A 22479-nucleotide genomic window follows, 5' to 3' on the forward strand; every position below is an offset into this window, starting at 1 on the left:
TTTTTACTGTTAAACACATCATTCAAGGTCAGTACAAAAATATTTATTGGTAAAAAAATGAACTTGGACTTGAGTAACTTGTTGAAAGTTCCAGGAGCTTTTCTGTTGTTTCTGTGTCACTAAATTAAGCCCTTGATTTTTCACATTAAGAAGGGAAAGAAAAAAGCTCAGCATGTTGGTTGAAGCAGTTTTTTCCCATTCACGATCACAATATTGATCCAATGCATAAAAAACATGTGAGGAGCTGTCCAGTGATAGTCTTTGGTTCTGAGAGAGGTATTCTATGGGCTGCTACACTGAGGAGGATTTGCTATTTTCATCCAACATCTTTGTGTTGAGTGGTCTTGCTGTGAAAAAGAAAATACCTTTATTTCAGTTTAAGTAGGACCATTCAAGGATACAATTACCTGAACTGTTTTGAAAACCTAGATGCAAATTTCCTTATGCACTCTAAAGGGACAGTGAAGATACTGATACATTTTGTTACAAATTCTGTATCATAAAAGTACTTCCTGTCATAAGAGTACCTCCTGTATCTTAATGTTTGCTTACTTTTAAAGGAAGTACAGTCCTACCTCATGACAAAACAGAGTAAAGGTAAAATAATGTGGCCTCCATATTAAATCTTCATATTTGTCTGTAAAGTTATATTAAGTTGCACACTTGATGTTTATTTATTAATAAATTGGCACATAAAAATCAAAGATTCTCCTGATTAATGCCTAAAATTATGATAGGATTCTTCAAATATTATACAGTTGTCCCTCAGTATCCCTGGGTGATTGGCTCAGGACCCCCAAGTATACCCAAATCCATGGATACTCAAACCCCTTATATGAAATGACATCGTATTTACATGTATTTTAAATCATCTCTAGACTGCTTATAATCCCTAATACAGTGTACATACTATGTAAATAGTTGCTGACTTATGGCAAATTCAAGTTTTGCTTTTGGAACTTTCTGGATTTTTATTTTTGCCCTAAATTTTTTTTTTTTTCCAGAGTGCAGGCCTTTTATTTTCTTTACACCCATCATGCCATGAACTCGTAGGGAATGGGCTCCAGCAGCTCAGGCTCCTTTCCATTAGTTCTCACGAAGTGTGCTTCTCTGGGTGGAGCAGGCTGGCACTTCAGTTGAACCCAAGTACCCTTCTCTTTGGCTTCCTTCTTTTTCTGATCATTTTCCTTCACCCGTTTCAGGAAGCTATCTCGGCTCTTACAGTGCTTAATATGCTCGATATGCACATTAATTCTCTTGGCAAGAATCCTGCCCTTAACTTGTTTGTTTACAATGATGCCAACAGCATGCTGGGTAACATTGTAGACTCTTCCAGTTTTTGCCATGGTAACACTTGTGGGGCATTCCTTTCTGTACAGTGCCCATTCCCTTGATATCTACAATATCACCTTTCTTGTAGATGCGCATGTGTATGTGGCCAAAGGAACAACTCCGTGTTTTCTAAAAGGCCTGAAGAACATGTAGTGGGTGCCCCTCCTCTTCCCTTTTGCGTTGGTCATTTTGGTGAATTACTGGAAGATGGCGGTTCCGGCCAAAAAGCTGCCCTAAATATTTTTGATTGATCTGAGGTTGGTTGAATCCACTGTTTATAGTCATAACCATCCTATCTGGAGGTTCAGTAAGTGTCCACTTCAACAGTATACTTTTGTATAAACACTCAGTTTCTTAGATACACGTGTTATCTCTAAAGGCTTGGATTTTAAGAAAAGAGCCCTTAGCTTTGAGTGCTTTTAACTGATGTGTAATCTCTCAGTTGTACTATTTCCTTCTCTAGTAATCAGGATTCTTTTTTATCTTTAGCTTTGAGACAATATTAGAGGCAAAAACCTCCGCCTCCCTCCTACTAGGCACTCTCTCCTCCTGTTGCCCTTTAGCTTAAAGGAACGGATCTCAAGCCCCATTTCCAGAGCAGTGCTAGCCCTCTCCCAGCCTCTTCTCTTATGCTCTCTCACAGCAGAAGAGTGAGGAAAATGAAGTGTTCTGAAGCACTTTCTCCTGCTATTAAACAAACTGAAGACAGGATAAGGCATAAACAGATGATAATTAAATTTTAAGCAAAATGGGGGGGAAAAGGCTGAAAATAGTCACATTTAGTAAATACTTAAAAACTACAACCATATCAAGCTTTCTCTATGTTTTTTCCATACCTTTGTATTAAAAACTTGAGATTTAGTCTCGACTTCCAAGGTTTGTGCATCACTTTCTTTGCAGTAACTTTCTGCTCCAACCGTATCCATAATATTGCTTCCACAATTCTGTGTATTATAGCCGCTATCCATCTGACAGGAATGAGGAGAGAGGGAAAACAAAGAACACCAAGGATAACACTGCAAACTATAATTCACTTAACTGCAGAGTTTATTTTGAGGAACTTTTATGTTTAAATAAGTAAATTTATTTTAAAATATATAAAATGTGCTATATATAAAAGGTGGCTTAATATATAGACAATATTTTAAAACACTTACATGAATCACTATAAACATTCATGACTGAACAATACAACGTAACATTTAATATTGACCATACTGAATGAATTTTAAAAGTAACATATAAACACAAAAGGTAGTTCTACATAGAACTGCTTGTTCTTCAAAGTACTTACAATTCTTTCTAATAGAATACATCTTGTAATTTTCTTTAAAATCAGTGAACAAGCCACTAAGAACATACTTCCCTGTTACTTTGTGCTCACACCCAGTAGATGAAAGTGAAGAGTACAACCAACTTCTTCCCAGTCATTTACCAAGCTTGTCTCTAAATGGCTGACTTGCATCTATAAATAAAATTTACCGAAAAGGCATGCTACCTTTAAGAGGATTCAAAATAATACACATTTTTTAAAAGGTGGCTTACATCATACTCCCACCCACTGTTGAAATAAAAATCTTACTTTCATAATAATACCACGTATATAATGGCTCTAGGTGTTAGCTCAACTTTTCATGTTAATTAAAATTATAGCATTCTACAACACACTGTTATAGCCGAAAAGAGCAAAAGAAAAAAAGGGACTCTAGCAAACTTCAGTTTTGGTACAAATATGACAAATATTTATTTCATGAGGGTCTAAAACAGGCCAGGCCCTGTAAAGGCACTCCATGTAATACTATTCTTATTTTCTCCTTACAGCACCCTATTAACTTCACAGATGAGGAGGCTAAGGCTCAGAAAGGGTCACTTTCAGTGTCCGACTGAGGTGATGCACCGCCGAGGCCCCACCACCCCTTGTCCACTCACTGCACACATCGCACTTACCTGCACCGCGCCCAGAACCAAACAACACAACCCACAAGGCAGTCATCCTGCACGAAAGCCCTTCTATGATAACTGCCGTCAGCGAAGGGAAGGCGACGTGTGCCCCCAACACAAACACTAGAATAACCTAGAAAGTGCCTTCTATCATCATCTTAAGAAAAATGTTTACAGTTTTCGGGGATGGATATATATTTGTTCACTCCTGGGAGTCACATTCCATTTGAACAAAACCCTCGTGATGTAGGGAGTACAGTACACAGGGAGTCTGTCCTACTCTCTAGGAAGAGAAGGATCATGGGTGTCCCTAACAATATGTTGGCTGACCACACTGGCTCCCATCCAGACCACTGCCTACTACATGCCAACCAGACAACACAAGTCATCTCGTTACCCTCCAGAGGCATCAAGGGAGACAACGTGTATTCCAAACTCTGAAAAGCCAATGTGACTGAAACAAAGAGAAGGAAGGGAAACAAAATGAGGCTGGAGGGTAAGGCAAAGGCCAGACAATGCAACATTTTGCCAGCCATGCTATAGATTTTTAAATTAACACCAAAAGCAAAACAAAAAAGAAAGCTTAGAAATTTAAGAGTAAGATATACAAATAAAAACTTAATAGAGGGACTTCCTAGGTGGCACAGTGGTTAAGAATCCACCTGCCAATGCAGGAGACATGGGTTCAAGCCCTGGTCCGGGAAGATCCCACATGCCGCGGAGCAACTAAGCCTGGGGGCCACAACTACTGTGCCTGTGCTCTAGAGCCCATGAGCCACAACTGTTGAGCCCGTATGCCACAACTACTGAAGCCCATGCGCCTAGAGCCCATGCTCTGCAACAAGAGAAGCCATTGCAATGAGGAGTTCACGCAGCACAACGTAGCCCCTGCTTGCTGCAACTAGAGAAAGCCCGTGTGCAGCAACGAAGACCCAATGCAGCCAATAAATAAATAAAAATGTAAAATGTATCAAATATTAAAAACAAAAAAATTTTTTTTTAAAATAGAAAGGGGACTTCCCCGGTGGCACAGTGGTTAAGAATCCACCTGCCAATGCAGTGGACATGAGTTCGATCCCTAGTCCAGGAAGATCCCACATGCCATGGAGCAACTAAGCCTGTGTGCCACAACTACTGAGCCTGCGCTCTAAAGCCTGCGAGCCACACAACTACTGAAGCCCGTGCACCTAGAGCCCATGCTCTGCAACAAGAGAAGCCACCGCAGTGAGAAGCCTGCACACCCCAACGAAGAGTGGCCTCTGCTCACCACAGCTAGAGAAAAGCCTGCATGCAGCAACGAAGACCCAACACAGCCAGAAAAAAAACAAAAAACCAACTCAATAGAAGGGTTACTACATGAAGTTGAGCAAATCTCCCAAAAATTAGAGCACAAAGGAGTTAAAAGTAACAGTGAAAAGATTTCTTTTTAATTGGAGAATCAAAGGAGCTCTGAAGAGAATGGTAAAAATGATAGAGGAGAAATCTAATCTATTATTCAAGAAAAGATCCAAGAAGTAAAGGACATGAGTCAAGTGCCCTCTGAGCACCCAGTACACATGATAAAAAGGAACCGACACCAAAGAATAACTGAAATTTCAGGATCCTGTACTCCAGAAAGGGATAAAAAGAGACCATATGCAAAAGACTAAGTATTAAAATGGTTTCAGATCTCTCACCAACAACACCAACGAAAACAATGCCTTCAAAGTCTGAAGGGCGATTATTTCCAAACTCTCAAAGGTAAGAGAATAAAGAACATGTGATCAGACTGCAGGATCTTGAAAGCTCCTCAGAAAGCTACCAGAAAATGTGTTCCAGTCAAGTGAGAAGTAAATCAGGAAAGAGAAGAATGGGGTACAGAACAGGCGAGAGGTTAAGGGAATTCTCAGGATGATGAAGGGATATTCTAGGAATACAGCTGTGTATAATACTCGGAGGCCAACCCATCACAATAAAGCAAGTCAAAAGGCCCTGAGAAAATGTGGCTGTGGAATGTGTGAAGCTACCTCTATGGTAGGAAAGTAAGAATGTATGAAAACGTTTTTAAACTACAAAATGCTCTGCAAACAGTACACATTATTATGATGTGGCTCAAAGGATAAAACTGAAACTAACTGGCAGATACCACAAACAGAACCATATTTTAGCTTGTTAAGGAACAGACTTGTCAGTGGTGACAGAAGTTCTCTAAGATGGGCTGGAATACCCTGCAGGTACTCAGGCAGAGATTGAATGCCAATTTAGTAGTAAGACAGGCTTCCAAGAGGTAGTTGGATTGGATGATTAATGTGTATTTCCATGAAAGTATTTTATAACGTTTCTATAAATGCTCTGAAAGAAAGAGGTAGTGAGAAAAAAGGAGAGCAAAAAAGAAGTTCACAGTGCTTTTAAGGGCAAGTATGATTGGATGCGCTTCTTTACTTAGAAACCAAGCTGGAATATGTGAAAGCATTTCTAGTGTATTTTTCTGAGCAATGATCCTAGAAGTCAGGCTAGACAATACAGGAATAAAATATGAGCGAAGGATTATATGTAATTTGGGATCATTTAAAATCTCTCCATGAGTTTTAAACATTAGCATGACAAAACTGACAGCTCTAAAGCATTGCAGAGTCTTGGAGAGAATAAGATGAGTTAGTGTATATAAAGAGGTTAGAGGAATGTCTGGCACACTGGAAGGCTGTCTATGTATTAACTATTACTATGGGTCAATATAAACTTGGATTAAAGAAAATGGACTCTAAAACCAGATCACCAGGATTTGAATCTTGACTCCACCACCTACTAGCTATACAAGCAATTTACTGATCCTCTCTGACCCTCAGTTTCCTCATCTGTAAAATGGGGATAATAGTACACCTATTTCACAGGATTGTTGTGAAGATGAAACAAATGAACACACGTAAAGTACTTAGAATAATGCCTGGCATATTGCAAGAGCTACATAAGTGTTAGACGTTGTTACTACGAAAATGACAGGTAGAACTGCCTGACTATTTTAAGGTTCTTTCAAAACTCTCAACTCAAAGAATAAGTCAATTAATGGAACATATGTCTTTCTGAAAGTAAATGCTAGCTGTTAAGTGTATTTCTCAAATGAATTATGCTTTCCTGATGCCAGATACTGCAAAACTGGAAATGTATGATTACATGAAAAATGGTGGTTATAAATCACATTTTTTAAAAGTACAAAAAATATATACATATAAAAGTGCTCTCAACTGTTTTTTCTCCCTAAATCATATAAAGGAAAAACCAAAACTACTGTAGTTTTAGAATACGAAGATACACCAGAAACTGAATTCTTTTGGAACTAGCTCCACCGGAAAGAAAGGTGAACCCTGAGAAGTTGCCAGACTCTAGCAGTTTGTGAAAACAGAGCAGCTTGATTTCTTTTTTGCTCTCTTCTTTTCCTACTCCAAATAAACATCAGTGAGTGTGAATACTAAACATACGTCAGCCTAAATGAGAAGAACCAACCCCCTTGGTACCACCTAGTACTGATTAAATATATATATAATGCTATAAGTGTCACATATAACCCATTTTCTTTCTTACTATAATCTTAGAAAACAAAGGATGAAGGGGGATCAAGGAAAGGACTCTAGAATATTCAAATACTTTACCTGAATGTTGCTGCTTTCACAAGGAATGACACTGCTTTCTGCGAGAGGTGACATGCACATGTGAGAGTTTTCAATATTGAAGGCAATCCCGCCCACGAAATCAGTCATGGGTAAACTCCCATTGTCCACTGGCTCCTTAATCCAAGTGGTCTCATCTGCTATCTCTATGGGATCAACCATATCCACAGTGTTATTCTCCTTCTCACTTTCCACATCATGCAGCAGTGCCAATTCTTTCTCAGAAGCACCGGACTGGTTCTGGGTAATAGACATGGCAGTCACCACCAAGTGCGTGCCACGTGGAGAAGTGTCACCATCCAACGGCGGCAAGTGGACTCCAGCAGTGCCTGTGGCTGGGGACGAAGCGTCTGCGGAAGGAACACATGCCTTGTCTTCTTCATCTTCGCTGTGAGCCTCGAGAGCAAAAGGTACCCGCATCAGTGAGGTCCGATACTGGGCACCCGCTGTGAACATCTCAAATCTCATAGGAGACCAGTTTTTAATTGGTGAGCAGCCATCTATGTAAGGACTTTTGATACACGGATTGGCGATTCCATTAGAATTTGTTCCAGACGAAGCATCAGGAGAATGGAAAGTTAACTTCCTTTGTTCTAAAAGATTGGGAGGAGAAAAAAAAAAAAAGATTTTCCCATTTCCATGAAAACATGGAAATGGGAAAGCCCTTACTGAATGGCGATTATCATGTTTCATGCCAGAAAAACTGCATTTCTCTAATAATGGTGTTGTTTCCTGAAATGAAACTTTTGTGTTAAAAATAAAAGCACAAATGAATGTGTATCCATAAGTAGGCTGCGAGGCTGGGACTTCAAAAATAATCCCTCTGGCACTTTCCCTTTTTTAAGTAAACAAAACATTTTATTCCCGAGGATTATTTCCTTACAAGCATACTGCCACTACAACCACATTGTTCACATCCAAGATACAGAACCAGCTGACAGCTGCAAGTTAGCAGCTGGACCTGGTAAATGAAATATATAATAATCTATTGGTATTTATGTAAAATACTATAAGTGACATTAAAAGGCAAAGAGAAGACTGCAAAATATCTGCAGCAAAAAGAGCTTAACGATGGTAAACAAAATGATCAAAATGCCTTAAAAGTTAATAGTTTTTATAGCTTCATTAGCTTAATAAAAACAAAAGTTTAAAAAAATGGGCAAAAGCACATAATCCTCCCAATGGTAAATGAACATATGAAGTATTTGGCCACAAAAATAATAAAAAATATGGAAATTAAAGCAATGAGAGACCATTTGTTGAACAGAAACACTGAAGTCTGAACTAATAATCCCTCCATGCCCCCAAACAACTGACCAATAAACATTTGGAAAAAGTTCAACATTGTAATAATCAAAGACACAAGAATTAAAGCAGTAAGAGACCTTTTTGCAATGAAACATCAAAAAGAATGGTTAAGACCAGCATTGCTAGACAGGGGAAAAAATGACTTCCTCACACACCACTGATGAAAATTTCAACTGGTGCAACTTCTTATGAAGAAAATTTGACAAAATTCCTCAAGAGCCTTAAAAACAGTCATCCCTTTTCACCAAATAATTCCACTTCTGAGAATTTAACCTAAAGAAATATGTACAATACAAGGAAAAATTGGAAATAATTTAAATGTTTATCAGTGATTGAAAACAAAAGATGCATCCACAAAATGGAATATCATATAGTGATTCAAAATCATGGTTTCAAACAATAATAAGTGTCTTGAGTGACCTATGAAAATACTCATAATAAAATGCTTTGTGAAAAAAATCAGGATATAGAACTATGTGTGTGTGTTCATATTATGTGTGGAGATATACACACACACACGTACACGTACACATAGAAAAGGAAGACCAACAAAAATAGTTTTCAGTTTTCCAATTTTATTTACTATGAATAGGTTTCGTAAATTGTGAATAATTTTCAAAAAGTGCTATAATTTTTTTCAAGGAGAAACTGACACATTGCAAAGAGAAATATGTAAATTCCCACACACTATATTTACATAAAAACTTTACCCAAACAAATATATCTTTACAAAATATCAATATGAATACCTGATTACCAAAGTCTGAACCTACACACTGGAAGGCATACTGAAACCAACTTATCTCTACAACAGCCATCTCTCTTTGATTCTGCTTATAAGATGTTTGATATAAATACTGCTAGTCAAATTACCTGTATCTGAGATGAGACCAGAACTTTGCTGAGAATTTCAGACTTTGAAAGTAAACTGTTCCTCTTGCAAAAAAAAAAAAAAAAAAAACTCCAAGTTTCTAAATTTTAAAAGGGTGAGTGGTCATTTGGAGCTCTATAGTTAGAACAAGCTAAAAAGAGCCTCTTTAATAACAAATACTGACAATATAAAATTTTAATTGGGTGTTTTATTAGAAGACATACCTGAGAGTGGTGTCTTTCCTATCTGAAATGCAATTGGTGAGAAAGTGGGTGAAGAAATAGGTGAAGGGCTGGTTATGCTTCCCAAACTGTATCTTTTCGCACTACCCTGAATAGGGCTAGAAGAAAACTGCCCCTGCGATAAAAATAAATAAATAAAATTACATGGTTCTCTTCCTTAGCTCTGTTACACTGAGTGATATTTATCTTTATTTTCGAAACACAATTATAAACTAGGTTGTATAGCTTTAGTTATTCACCAGAAAGCAAGATGCCACCTGTGCTTTGTGGCAAAAGGCAAGACACCAAAAGGCATACCCACAGACATAGGAAACAAACTTATGGTTACCAAAGGGTAAGGGGGAGAGGATGAATTAGTAGTTTGGGATTAACATATACACACTACTATATATAAAACAGATAATCAACAAGGACCTACTGTATAGCACAGGGAACTCTACTCAATATTTTGTAATAACCTATAAGGGAAAAGAATCTGAAAAAAAATAGATACACATGTATGTATAACTGAATTGCTTTGCTGTATACTTGAAACTAACGCAACACTGTAAGTCAACTATACTTTAATAAGAAATAAAAAAGGTAAAAAAAAAAAAAATGCCAAAAGGCATTTTGTAATGAGGATGGTTAAGAACACTGTTCTAAAAATTCTGAAAGAGAATATACTAGATAAAATATAAATGTACCGTATTTATACAAACCATTTATACTAAGTAGCAGTTTGTGAAAAATTTTGTTACTCCACTAATACCAATCTAGTTGTGTTATACTGAAAATCTTCCATAATTCAGTAAATAACTTACCTTGAAATTCCCTGAGACTCCTTTACCTCTAAATACAAAATTGGAGAGCCTGACCAAAAACATTCCTATACCTAATAACAAAATGTGAACATGGCTAATCTGCATGAAATATAAAATCCCAAAGACAATCATTCCTCTTAAGAGCAATAGGAGCATCTAGGTCCAAGATGCCTTTAGCCAACCAACCAGCCACTGTTAGTCCACTTCTTACCGAACTCGGGGTCTGCACAGGGCTCCTACACTGCACAGGAGATAAATCTATTGAATAAAAAACCTCAAGTGATGCCTGAGCACCACTACGAGGACTTCTGGGAGAAGCTGGAGGTAAGGAGTCAGAGATACTTCCGTTGCCATCTAAAAATAGCTTTCTTCTGAGGGATGAAGAACTGAGGTTTCCAGGAGATTGATCTGCAAATTCATCAGCTCTAAAATAGTCACCTATATTTAATATTAACAGAATAAAAGGCAGAGCTAGTCATTTGGAAGAGCAATTATATTTCAGTTGTCTGATGTTTCAAAAACCAGTCTGTGTTGTATGCTTGAATTCTTTTCCAAAAAGAGGGCAAAGTTTAACTACATATGTGCTGTTTGAAATCTGAAACAAGTCCTTCTTTTTTGAGTGCCTCATTATTCATTTGGGTAGTATCAGTAAGATGTGTTTGTGAATAGTGTTCGTGAATAGTTTATGTCTATAATTAAGTTCGTTATGATAAAAAAGGCTAATTCAGGCCATATTAAAGAAAAGTTAGAAATTTCAGGATGGCTTCCCAACTTCTTTTGAAAGAGGCATTGCCACAGATTCCCACTTATAACAAGTCATTAAAATAAAACCTTCCGTTTAAGTTATTAAAGGTTTAAACAAATACAATACTTACCTAATACCTTTTCTAAGTTAAAATCCACAGGAAGAGAGAGCAATGTCTGGCAAGCAGCTGGAAGCAAGCAGATAAAGAAACACAAACATGGTTAAATCAATGCAAGCGCATTACATGCTGTTTAGCATGTGCTTTCCAATCAACCATCTCCCCATGACGCTCCAGCCAAACTGAATTATGTCCTTTATGCATCCCATTCCATAACATGCCACCTTCCTGTAGACCACTTCCCACACTTCCCAGCACTGATGTAAACCTGTTAATGGTAAAAGTTAACTCCTGGTTGTGCTGCTGGCACCTGAATCAAAACAGAAGCCAGCCTGCATCTGGGGATAGATTTCCCAATGTTAACAAATTCTCAAAAGAATGCCTTCCAAAACCAAAATTCGATTCACATGCTTTGAACCACAAAATAACACACTATCACCATTTCTCAAACATGGCTGGATTTATCTGTTTCTCAAGGTCAGCTCTCACATAGCTCATTCATAAAAGGTAAACAATTTCAATTCCAGGGTGAAGTGTTATCACATGAACTGAATTTAACATCCAATGGCGCTCAATGTGGAACATATTTCTTCTCCAATTTATAGTCACACTCACCATTGCTTTTCTCAGAATGGATGGTCAGCTTTCTTCCAACCGGAGATTCATTATTTATGTGACTACCTGTAAAATATTTTAAGTGAAACATCTTACATTCTTCTATTCTTCATTTACTTTAGGGTTACTTTTTCCAGGGTAAAAAAAATGAAGTGTGGAAAATTTTATTTTACATTTAAAAAATAAATGTCTGCAGGACTCTGGGAGGGTTCACACCAATGAGCACTTCCCAGAACCCCTGCTGCCAATGCCCCCTTCTCCTCAGTGAGCCACAGCCTCCACCCACCTCTGCAGGCAACCCCCCAATTCCAGCAGGAAGCACACAGGAGGCTCCTAGATAGCTTCCTCCACAAGAGGGCAGACAGCAGTATGAGGCAGTATCAGCAGTATTTCGTCTTGTGGAACTGAAAGCCACAGCCATAGAAAGATAGAGAAAATGAAAAAGCAGAGGACTTTGTACCAGATGAAGGGACAGGATAAAGCCCCAGAAAAACAACTAAATGAAGAGGAGATAGGCACCCTTACAGAAAAAGAATTCAGAATAATGATGGTGAAGATGATCCAGGACTTTGAAAAAAGACTGGATGCAAAGATCGAAAAGTTTACCAGAGACCTAGAAGAATTAAAGAGCAAACAAACAGAGATATGCAACACAATAACGGAAATGAAAAATACACTGGAAGGAACCAATAGCAGATTAACGGAGGCAGAAGGGCGAATAAGTGACCTGGAAGACAGAATGGTGATCATCACTGATGCAGAAAAGAATAAAGAATGAAAAGAACTGAAGACAGCCTAAGGGGTCCCAGAAGGAGAAGAGAGAGGAAGGACCTGAGAAAATACTGGAAGAGATTATAGTTGAAAACTTCCCTAACATGGGAAAGGAAATAGCTACCCAAGTCCAGGAAGCACAGAGAGTCCCAGGCAGGATAAATCCAAGGAGAAACACGCCAAGACATATATTAGTCAAGCTGACAAAAATGAAAGACAGAGAAATGTTATTAAAAGCAACAAGGGAAAACAACAAATAACATACAAGGGAACTCCCATAAGGGTAAAAGCTGATTTCTCAGCAGAAACTCTGCAAGCCAGAAGGGAGTGGCATGATATATTTCAAGTGATGAAAGGGAAGAACCTACAACCAAGAATACTCTACCCAGCAAGGATCTCATTCAGATTCGACGGAGACATCAAAGGTTTACAGACAAGCAACAGCTAAGAGAATTCAGCACTACCAAAACAGCCCTACCACAAATGCTAAAGGAACTTCTCTAAGTGGGAAACCTAAGAGAAGAAAAGGACCTACACAAACAACAACAAAACAATGAAGAAAATGGTACTAGGAACATACATATCGATAATTACCTTGAATGTAAATGGACTAAACGCACCAACCAGAAGATACAGACTGGCTGAATGGATACAAAAACAAGACCCATATATATGCTGTCTCCAAGAGACCCACTTCAGACCTAGGGACACATACAGACTGAAAGTGAGGGGATGGAAAATATATTCCATGAAAATGAAAATCAAAAGAAAGCTGGAGTAGCAATACTCATATCAGATAAAATAGACTTTAACATAAAAAATGTTACAAGAGACAAGAAAGGACATTACATAAAGATCAAGGGATCCATCCAAGAAGAGGAGATACCAATTATAAATATATATGCACCCAACATAGGAGCACCTCAATACATAAGGCAAATGCTAACAACTATGAAACAGGAAATGCAAGGCAGAAATAGAGACACAGGTGTAGAGAACAAACACATGGACACCAAGTGGAGAAAGTGGGGAGGGTTGGGGGGAATGAGTTGGAAGATTGGGACACCAAATTGTACACTCTAAATATATGCTGTTTATTGTCTGTTAACTGTATCTCAATAAAAGTTCTTAAAAAAACATAAATAAAAATAAATGTCTGCATACGTAAGTATATAATTTGGCATGTTTCTGCTAAGTTTATCCATTTATTTTCAACTTTGAGGAAGCACAAGGATAAAACTTAAGGATTATCACAGCAAGTAAGAAGGCACCAAGAGATACTTTTTAAGGAAAGCAGGGTTGCTATCTATATCAACCTTAAAAGGTTGGGGATGCATGTTAGCCAACATCAGTGTCTTCAAACAGACCCTCTGCTGCTTGACCCTTCCCCAAAATGGGTTTAGATAAACTGTCGGAATTAAAATGCCAGGCCATTTTGACAGAAACTGAAATGTGATCAATAAAACTGTGCTCAGTTTTTGTTTTTTTCCCCCAAGACAAGAGTCAAAAATATGGGTGCAAATAATTTTTTTAAAAATCTAAAGTTAATGACTAATATTGAGCCTCTTAACTTGAAAAATCACCAGCTAGTAAACAAATGGGTGAATGAGTGAGTGGGTGAGTGGACGGATAAGTTAAAATCTCCCATTAAATACTATCAGAATGGGTAAAAAAAATAAAAAAATGAAATTCTAGATTCAAATGCCTTCTCTGCTGTTGGCAGTGTGACCCCCTATGAGGCAAATGTAACCAAGGCACTCTGCTGCAAGAACCCTGTAGTGTCCTTGGTCTTTAGGCTGGAGTCCAAACACCTAATGGTGTAAATAAAGCCCTTTCAAAACCTTATCTCTGTCTCTACCACAATCGTCTTCCAACCAAACATTATCTGAATACCTTCAAAAACACAAAGGTTCTCTCTCTCACCTCCAGGTATTTCTAATACCCTTTCTTCTCTGACTTTTCTCCCCCACTCCCTGAGTCTGGCTAACTCAAGTCTCAGCTTAAATTTTGGTCTTCCACCAGCACACCTTCCTCCTTAGATTACAGAGCAGAATTATCACAACACTTTTCAACTGTATTACAAGTATTTCCTTGGTTGTTTCCTCTAAAAGGACTTCATAAATAACTTTAAGGCCACAATCAAATCAGGAAAATGGATGGATTTGATTATACCAAAATAAGAATTTCTACACAACCAAAGACATCAAAAGAAAAGTAACACATATGTGACAGGAGATGACATGTGAAATGCTTAGAATAAAACTACAAATGTAACTACAAGGTATCTTAGAAATTAAAAGGAGAAAAAAAAAAGGACAACTCCAACAGTGAATTATGAACAGGCATTTTACAAGAGAGGAAATAAAAAGGCTGTTAATATATGAGAAATGAAAACTAAAACAATCCTCTAGAATGTCTAACAATCCATCAGAAAGGCAAAAATGTGAAAGCCAAGTACTGGCAGGGATGTGGGGACACAGGAACCCTATGCACTGTGGGTGGCTGTGCAGAGTGTGCAGTCGTTTTGGAGAGCAGCCTGGCACTGCACAGTCTAATCAGATAAACACGTAGCCTGTAACTCAGAAATCCTCAGCCTATGTATGTTTTCCAAAGAAATTCTCATTCAAGTCCATAAATAAAAAAGCAATGAGTATAGTCACTGAAGCACCTCGCTGCATAAATACTGGTAACAGTAAGTTGACAGCATAAGCCAACGTGTACAAACAAAATCATTTTCCCTCGACTCATCATTTTCTTTGTGATTCTTCAGGTAAGTAACACTGAGCACTTACCATGTGCTAGGTACATGATCTTGGAGGTATTATCTCATTTAATCTTCCCAACAACCATCGTTCCATAGGTAAGGAGAGTGAGGCACAGAAAAGCTAAGTAACTCACTTAAAGTCACACTAAGTGATAAGTTGTGCCCAGTATCGCGACTAAGCGATACTGGGCACAACTCAAACCCAGAGGTATTACTGTAGAGTGAGGGTCAGCAAATGATAGCTCACGGGACAAATCCGGCTCGTTGCCTATTTTTGTAAAGTTTTACTGGAACACACCCACTCTCGTTCATCATGTGTCATCAGTGGCACTTTCATGGTAAAGCAGTAGAGTTGAGTGGCTGCAACAGAAACTATGGCCTGCAAAGCCTAAAATATTTACTACTTGGTCATTTACAGATAGAAGCTGCCAAGCTCTACTCTAAGGCAGTGTTTTCCAGGAGAGCTTTTTCTGTGATGACGGAAATGTTCCACATCTGTGCTGGCTGATACGGTCGCCGCTAGCTGTGGCTACTGAGTTCCTGAAATGTGAATGTGTGACCAGGAAACTCACATTTTAATTTTATTTAAATTTAAACAGCCACACATGGCTAGTGGCTACCATACGTCAAGAACTGTGAAAGGTCTGATGGGTTAGCATGTCAACGTTCCATGGATGCTGTCTGAAGACAGGAGGCTTCGGGTCAGAGAAAAGGGACTTCATTATTCTCAGCAAGGCAGGCAGCACGCGCTTCATGTTCACGTCAGCTCCCTTTGCCCCTTGAAGTCCCAAGGAAATGGCAGGAAACAGCCCAGGCGGATACAGCACACACAGAGGGTCTGTGTCACTGCTGAGGAAGCCTGAGCATGGGAAATCCCATTCTTTATAAGCTGCAAGCACACCTGCTCCAGGGGGAGACATTACCATTATTATATTAGACAGCAAAACACCTACCCTTTGCTCTGGAGGGCTACTCTCTATTTTCTAAGAATGTTCACAATACAAACATCCTTAAAAAGATGGTTGGGATCAAAAGCTGTCTGTGCCCCTCTTCATGGGATGTACTGAAATGTGAGACCCATGGAGAAGTGAACTGTCTCCCAACACCATCTTGAACAGCACAGCTCTGGAGCCCGCCACCCCCCAACAACCTCCCACCCCCTTAACCACTGCACTCTGTCATCATGGGCTTGATGAGCACACCAAAGAGGCTGTGTGTAGTATGTCTAGCATCTTCCTGACTGGCACCACTTTAACTAAAACAGGATACTTCGAATATAAAATGATGTTATAAAAGAGATCACATAAGGAGGTTGATTCACCTGTTCAAAAACCCAACATTTAAAAGTTGTGGCGGGTGGTGGGGAGGGAACCTACTATCTATGAAAATGTCACCATGGACACAGAATTTTAGAGCTGGGAGGGCTGGTAACACAAAACCATCTAGTTTAAGCCCTTTATTTTACAAATGAAAAACTTAGGCCTAAAGAGAGGGAAAGAGTTGATCAAGGTCACCCCTTCCGGTTTATAACATGGAAAGTCTACAACCCAAGTCTCCATCCACTACCACATGTCACCTTTAGTTTCTAATGGCTCTGGATCTGAACTGAGAAATGCTTCATTTGAAATGCCACCTTATCATTTCAGCAATCATGGACAAGTGCGCTAACCTTTTAAGACTAGATTTTCTCACTCATAAAATGAGGCCAGTAATAGCACCTACTACGTATGAGCTGTTGTAAGGAATACTGAAAGCACTTAACTGTCTGGGCACCTGAAAAGTGCTCAATTCATTTTTTCATTTTTGTTGTGTTTTTCATAAAGAATGGAACAAATATTCCCTGTTACGCTGAGAACATAATTAATGTATGCGACAAAGAAGAGAGGACAGTTCCACTGAAATGAGAGATGCACATATACAAGTAATATTTGAACACTGCTCACAACTCAAAGGACAGTGAGAACAAATGTAAGATAGCCATTTCCTGGAGGCAGAAAAATATTTGCAAGATTACTGGCTTGCTCTTCAGTTTCCGTATTAATTTTGCGTATCATCAGCTGTATTACACTGTCCCAGAGGCCATATAAATGCCCATCCTTCCTCTACTATTATTACAAAGAGCAAAGCAATGTAAGGTTTCCATTTAAAAAATTAACCTTTAAAGTAACTGCAAACATCATTAACAACTCAGGTCTACATTTAATACCAACTATTTCTGCATCTATGGGTCCTCTGTAACCATCATTGTAACTGATATTCACAATGATCCTGAAGAAAAAGTTAAATTCAGAATAGAATGACCATAAAAAAAAGAATCTAGTAAACTTTAGTCAAGTTTTGAATCCTAACTCTTAAATAGTTAAATACTCTGGTATCCAGAAATGTAATTTATAGCAAGCTTCCTATCAAAGCAGATAAACTGACACTTCACTATATGTTGTTTTACATTCACTGCTTTTTATTTTTATGATCTTTGTGCTTTTTGTTCAGTTTTTTAATCACTTTTTTAATAGTGAATTTTATTAAAAAATAGTGTAGAATGATGAAAATGATAGCAATGCCATCAATAATTCATTTAAACTGTAAATTTATTAGTCATTTATGAGCTACATAATATATTTTAATTTCATTATTTGTATATATATAGGAGGTAAGTGTTTATATGAATATTTCACAAGTGAGGAAACTAAACTCAAGATTTTGTTTATTTATTGCCCCCAATCACCCATCTTGTCAAAGAAAGAAAAGCATTTCTCCATTGTTCATCATGACATTAAAATGATACTCTGAAGATGATACCCTTTTTGACAGCTCTGTCAGTGCCAGCTCTCTCCTCTCCCACTGAGGTACAGCTGTTATCTGTTTAGTGTGTATATTTATTGATATTTTTCCTAGTATATCTGTGTGTACATTTTTATGTATTTATTTTTATTAATTTATTTTTATTGGGATATAATTGACATATAACACATTAGTTCCAGATGTACAACATAATGATTCAATATTTACATATATTGCAAAATGGTCATCATAACTCTAGTCACATTCATCACCCCATATAGTTACCCAAATTTTGTTCATACAGTTTTTAATACACTCACTTTTACTGGGATGATACTCTGAAAGCTGCTTCCCTTCATGATCAGTCCAAGGAGAGGGTACGATGACATCCTTAGTGAAAAACTAGGAAAATTAAAGTTATGCAATTAGGCATATAAAATATGGAAAGGTAGCTGTGCTAAATAACCATCAAACATGTTACTTACTGGCTTTTAGTTACATTTTAAAATTTAATACTTAGAAGCATAAATGAGCAAGGTGAAATGTAAGAAATTTAAACTATATATAAAGAGAAATCTTAATACTTCAAATCAACCACTTAAATTTGAAATTTGCAAATTAAGCTAAGGGTATTAAACATGAAGAAAACATTTTTCATTTCTCCTCCAATTTTTCTGAAGGTGAGGGAAAGTTTGACAAAAGGGAGGATGAAGAGGGAAGGAATAAATGGAGATAGACGTGTATGTATAAGCCAGTATGAATGGTGTGCTGGAGCTGGCTTGTCCTGACTCAAGATCTAGTTATTAAATTTTCAGGAATTCTGCGTATCAGTTGTCAAACAAAGCCAGTATTAAAATTAAGATTATGTAAATTTAAATAAATTATATTAAAAATAATGGTAATACTCAAAATTATCACTTGCTAATTATTTTACTACATGTACCAGTATCTATGCTCCCGAGGTTAGTTATGTCTTTTGTATCTGTGTGGTAGAATGCCTACATATAATGGTGTATCACATTTCCTTCCCCATTCAGCGATGTCACATTACTAACTTGAAACTGGCCATGGTTGGAGTATTTACACTATGGACAGCAGCCATCACTAAAACTCATACTCCTCCCACAGTCAGAGGGCCAGTTGTTAATTTACCAGCACACCACTGGCTAGACAGAGCATTTGGATAAACGTTTTTCCTCTTTCATTCTGGATATAAATTTAACCCTAATACAGTAACACAGTATTTTCCCCTCCCCTCTCTACGTTTTGGAGGTAACTCAAAACATTTTCTTTATATTTTGCTATACCTATGACAAAGAACTAATTTCCTGGACTAAACTACCTATGAATACATGAAGATGTTAAAAAAAAAGGCGGGGGGGGGGGGAGCAGAGATTATGATATAGGGAGTTCCCAGAAAAAAAGGAATATAAAAGACCCACAAACTCATAAAGCAATGCATAAGTTCACTCAAAATGAAAGAGATAGAAATTCAAATAATAAGATGAAAATTTTAAACTAATAAGAATAGCACAAATTAAGAAGTTTGATAATAGCCAGTATTGCAGATATGAGAAAATAGGCAGTACCATAACATGGCCAGAATAAACTGGTACAACCTTTTCGGAAGGCAATAAGGCAAAATCTACCAAACTGAAAACACAAATCCTCTGACTCAGCAAGTCCACAGATATACGTACAAGTGTGTTCACTGCAGATTATTTGTGATAGAAAAACACTAAACACAACCTACATATCTGTCAGCAGGGGCTGGATTAGGTTATGATACATTCATACAATGGAATATTATGATGTTTACTAAAAATCAGTATGTGCTGATAAGCAAAAATAAAATCTAATAAATTATTAAGCAAAAAAAGGCAAAACAGTTTAAGAAGGATGGTCCTATTAATGAGCTAATATTTAAAGGATATGTGCTGTTACACACATAAAGTGAATCTGAAAGTATACTCAAAAAATATTACAGTAATTATTTTAAGGAGTGAGACAGGGAACTAGAGGCTCTTCATTTTCATTTTATATTTCTTTCTCTGCAGTTCAAATTTTGTCTGTTGTTATTATATGCATGTATTTATTATATTTCACATATACACATACGAATTTAATTTGTTGCTGATACATTAACTTCTGCTACATTAGTCCTAATCTTCTCTCTGCATTCATTTTCTTAAGATTTCTCCTGAATTTCCCTTTAAAATTAAGTTGAGGATTCGAAAGAGAAAGCATATTTCCCAAAATGTTTGGAAATGGGAAAGAGGCTGAGAATCTTCAACTGGGGAGGAATCAAGTGCCTGGATCAGAATGAAAATTTTGAAGTTTTTGGATAGATTAAAAAGTAGATAATGTTTGGCAGGTATAAAGCATATGAAACTGTTTTCTAAGAAACAGGCTATAACTGAAATATGGGGGCCAGAACATAGCTGCATCTCTGAACACCACAGCTGAAGTCTTTTGGGGTCCAGAAGAACTAAGCGTAGCTAAATAGAGATGGGCAGACGAGGACTAGTGAGGTAAAAAGGAAAAACTAAAAATGCTGCCATGACACAAAGACACCGAGCAAATAACTAGATAGACAACCTTTTCACACTCTAAGAGGAGTTCAGCAAACAAAGGAAGCAAAAAGTGAAAAACTTAGTTCATTAGTTTTATTTTTTAAAAAAACCTACATTTGTGATATACTTTTTCTGTTTAGCAGGATATTGTATTTCACGAAATATATTCTATGGCTTAAAAATTCAAAGATACAAAAGAAGAGAAGATAAAACCATTATTGAGGCCAACCTAGATTTTCAAGGCTTGAAAATATTCAACTTCCTCTATGTAGACTCCAACTTGAAACAATGGTTTGTGCTCATCAAAGGCACAAGGAAGACAAACTGCGCCAGGCCCTGAGAATAAAAAGATGAACGAAGCACAATTCTGGCCAAAAAAAAAATTCAGCCTCAGTGGGGAGAAAAGCACTAAACCAATCATTACAAGGAGAGGCGCTGGAACAGCTCAAAAACACAAGTCTTGGGAGAGCTCCGAGGGGGACCGGGGAAGGGCAGGCTGGTGGGGGAGCTGGGACAGGAAAGGATCTGAAGGAAGTCTTCCTCTCTTAGAGGTGCTGTGCACGCAGAATCGATGCTTTAACTGGCTTCATGATCAGTAACAGTTTTAAGTTACCTCTTCAATCGCTTTTTGTCTTTTGTCTTCCACATCTTTATCTATTCTATACAGAGATAAAGAAGAAAAACAACCATGCCATTAGTTCAGTAGATTCAACATTTAAAATAATAATCTTTCAAAGAAACAGTTTTTTTCCCGTTGCACAATGGCAAATGTTCGGCTCATTTTAAAAGAAAAACTGGGATGTTATCACATTTCCTAAATGACAGTATTTAGATATTCAGCCTTTGCTGTTAGGCTTACCTCCCCACCTTACCATTCCCAGTTTGAATAGAATAATATTTTCTTTTAAAAGACTTACATTGATACAATTTTTAAATTACTATTAATAACATAAAGAAAGTAATTTGAATAAACTTTGCCCTTTAGACACCACAAATTAAGAAGTATGTCACTCCATAGAAATCTAAAAATTGTCCAAATTCTTTTTCTTCAATTAGAGCAAGTTTATCATAGTCATAATTTTAGAATCAACTCTTACTCTGAAATAAAAGGGAAAAAAAACTATCACCCTTACAGTTCTAAATAAACAGACAAAATTATTAATTCTGAAATGAAATATCAATATAAAACTTGAAATATAAAAAATTTTGTTCAAATGCTTTTTTTGCCACTTTGATACAATATGCAATTAGAGTGCCACAAATTTATCAACTATAAGATTTAATATAAATTGCTGGGTCTCAAGCACAAGGCATACAGCATGGAGTATTAACCACCGGACCACCAGGAAATTCCCGGGGACCACTCCTTTAATTTGTTCCCAGAAAGAATATTCGCTAACCGTCAATAAGTTGGTAAGATACTTTTTTCTTTCCAAACTTTTTCATGTATAACTTGTAGATTAAAAATGCTTACAATAATGTACATGTATTAGAAATTAAAATTGAGTGGATTTCTCAAATAAGAGAACTGAGAGAAAAGAGACTACAAGGATAATCCACATATCTCAGCTTGAACAGCCGTCTTGAGACTAATAACTCAGTTCTCTTCATCTTATCGTGAACATAATCAGGTCAAACTGACAGTGCATAATAACAACAGCGTACAGTATTAGTAAGCTCTGATCTAGCAGTACCTCATTCATAAACCTTCCACCGCTTCATCAGAGGATTTTAACAACCTGAAATATTCACGTGATGGCTGGAAGCAGTGAAAATCAGTTTGGCCAAATATTGTAGAGCCTGATCATGGAAGGTTCTAAGAAGTCATACAGAGCAGGGTATCCTGACCAGTAGATCACAGAACACCGGCATGGTGCATACAGGGTACAGTATTACAGGTATGCCCTGAATGGACCCCTGGAGGACAAGGCGGGGAGGGGAGTTCAGGACTGTTCACTTCCTATATGGACA

At 37.4% G+C, this 22479-nt stretch overlaps 1 protein-coding gene across 6 annotated transcripts in view; it reads right to left on the minus strand.

Moving 5' to 3' along the window:
• Positions 1–27: 27 nt before the first annotated feature.
• The window catches only part of BORA (BORA aurora kinase A activator), a 28126-nt gene continuing 5674 nt past the window's right edge, over positions 28–22479 (minus strand). For all 6 annotated transcript variants that reach the window (XM_057707988.1, XM_057707992.1, XM_057707991.1 and 3 more), the window contains 9 exons: positions 21122–21167; positions 18256–18337; positions 11620–11685; positions 11017–11073; positions 10353–10579; positions 9321–9453; positions 6900–7510; positions 2169–2300; positions 28–347 (listed from right to left, as the gene is read on the minus strand). In XM_057707988.1, coding sequence (XP_057563971.1) covers positions 282–347; positions 2169–2300; positions 6900–7510; positions 9321–9453; positions 10353–10579; positions 11017–11073; positions 11620–11685; positions 18256–18337; positions 21122–21167 — 1420 coding nt within the window. In that variant the 3' untranslated portion in view covers positions 28–281. The remainder of the gene's footprint in view (positions 348–2168; positions 2301–6899; positions 7511–9320; positions 9454–10352; positions 10580–11016; positions 11074–11619; positions 11686–18255; positions 18338–21121; positions 21168–22479) is intronic.

The sequence above is a fragment of the Hippopotamus amphibius genome, chromosome 14 (assembly GCF_030028045.1).
Source record: "Hippopotamus amphibius kiboko isolate mHipAmp2 chromosome 14, mHipAmp2.hap2, whole genome shotgun sequence".
NCBI classification, from domain to species: domain Eukaryota; kingdom Metazoa; phylum Chordata; class Mammalia; order Artiodactyla; family Hippopotamidae; genus Hippopotamus; species Hippopotamus amphibius.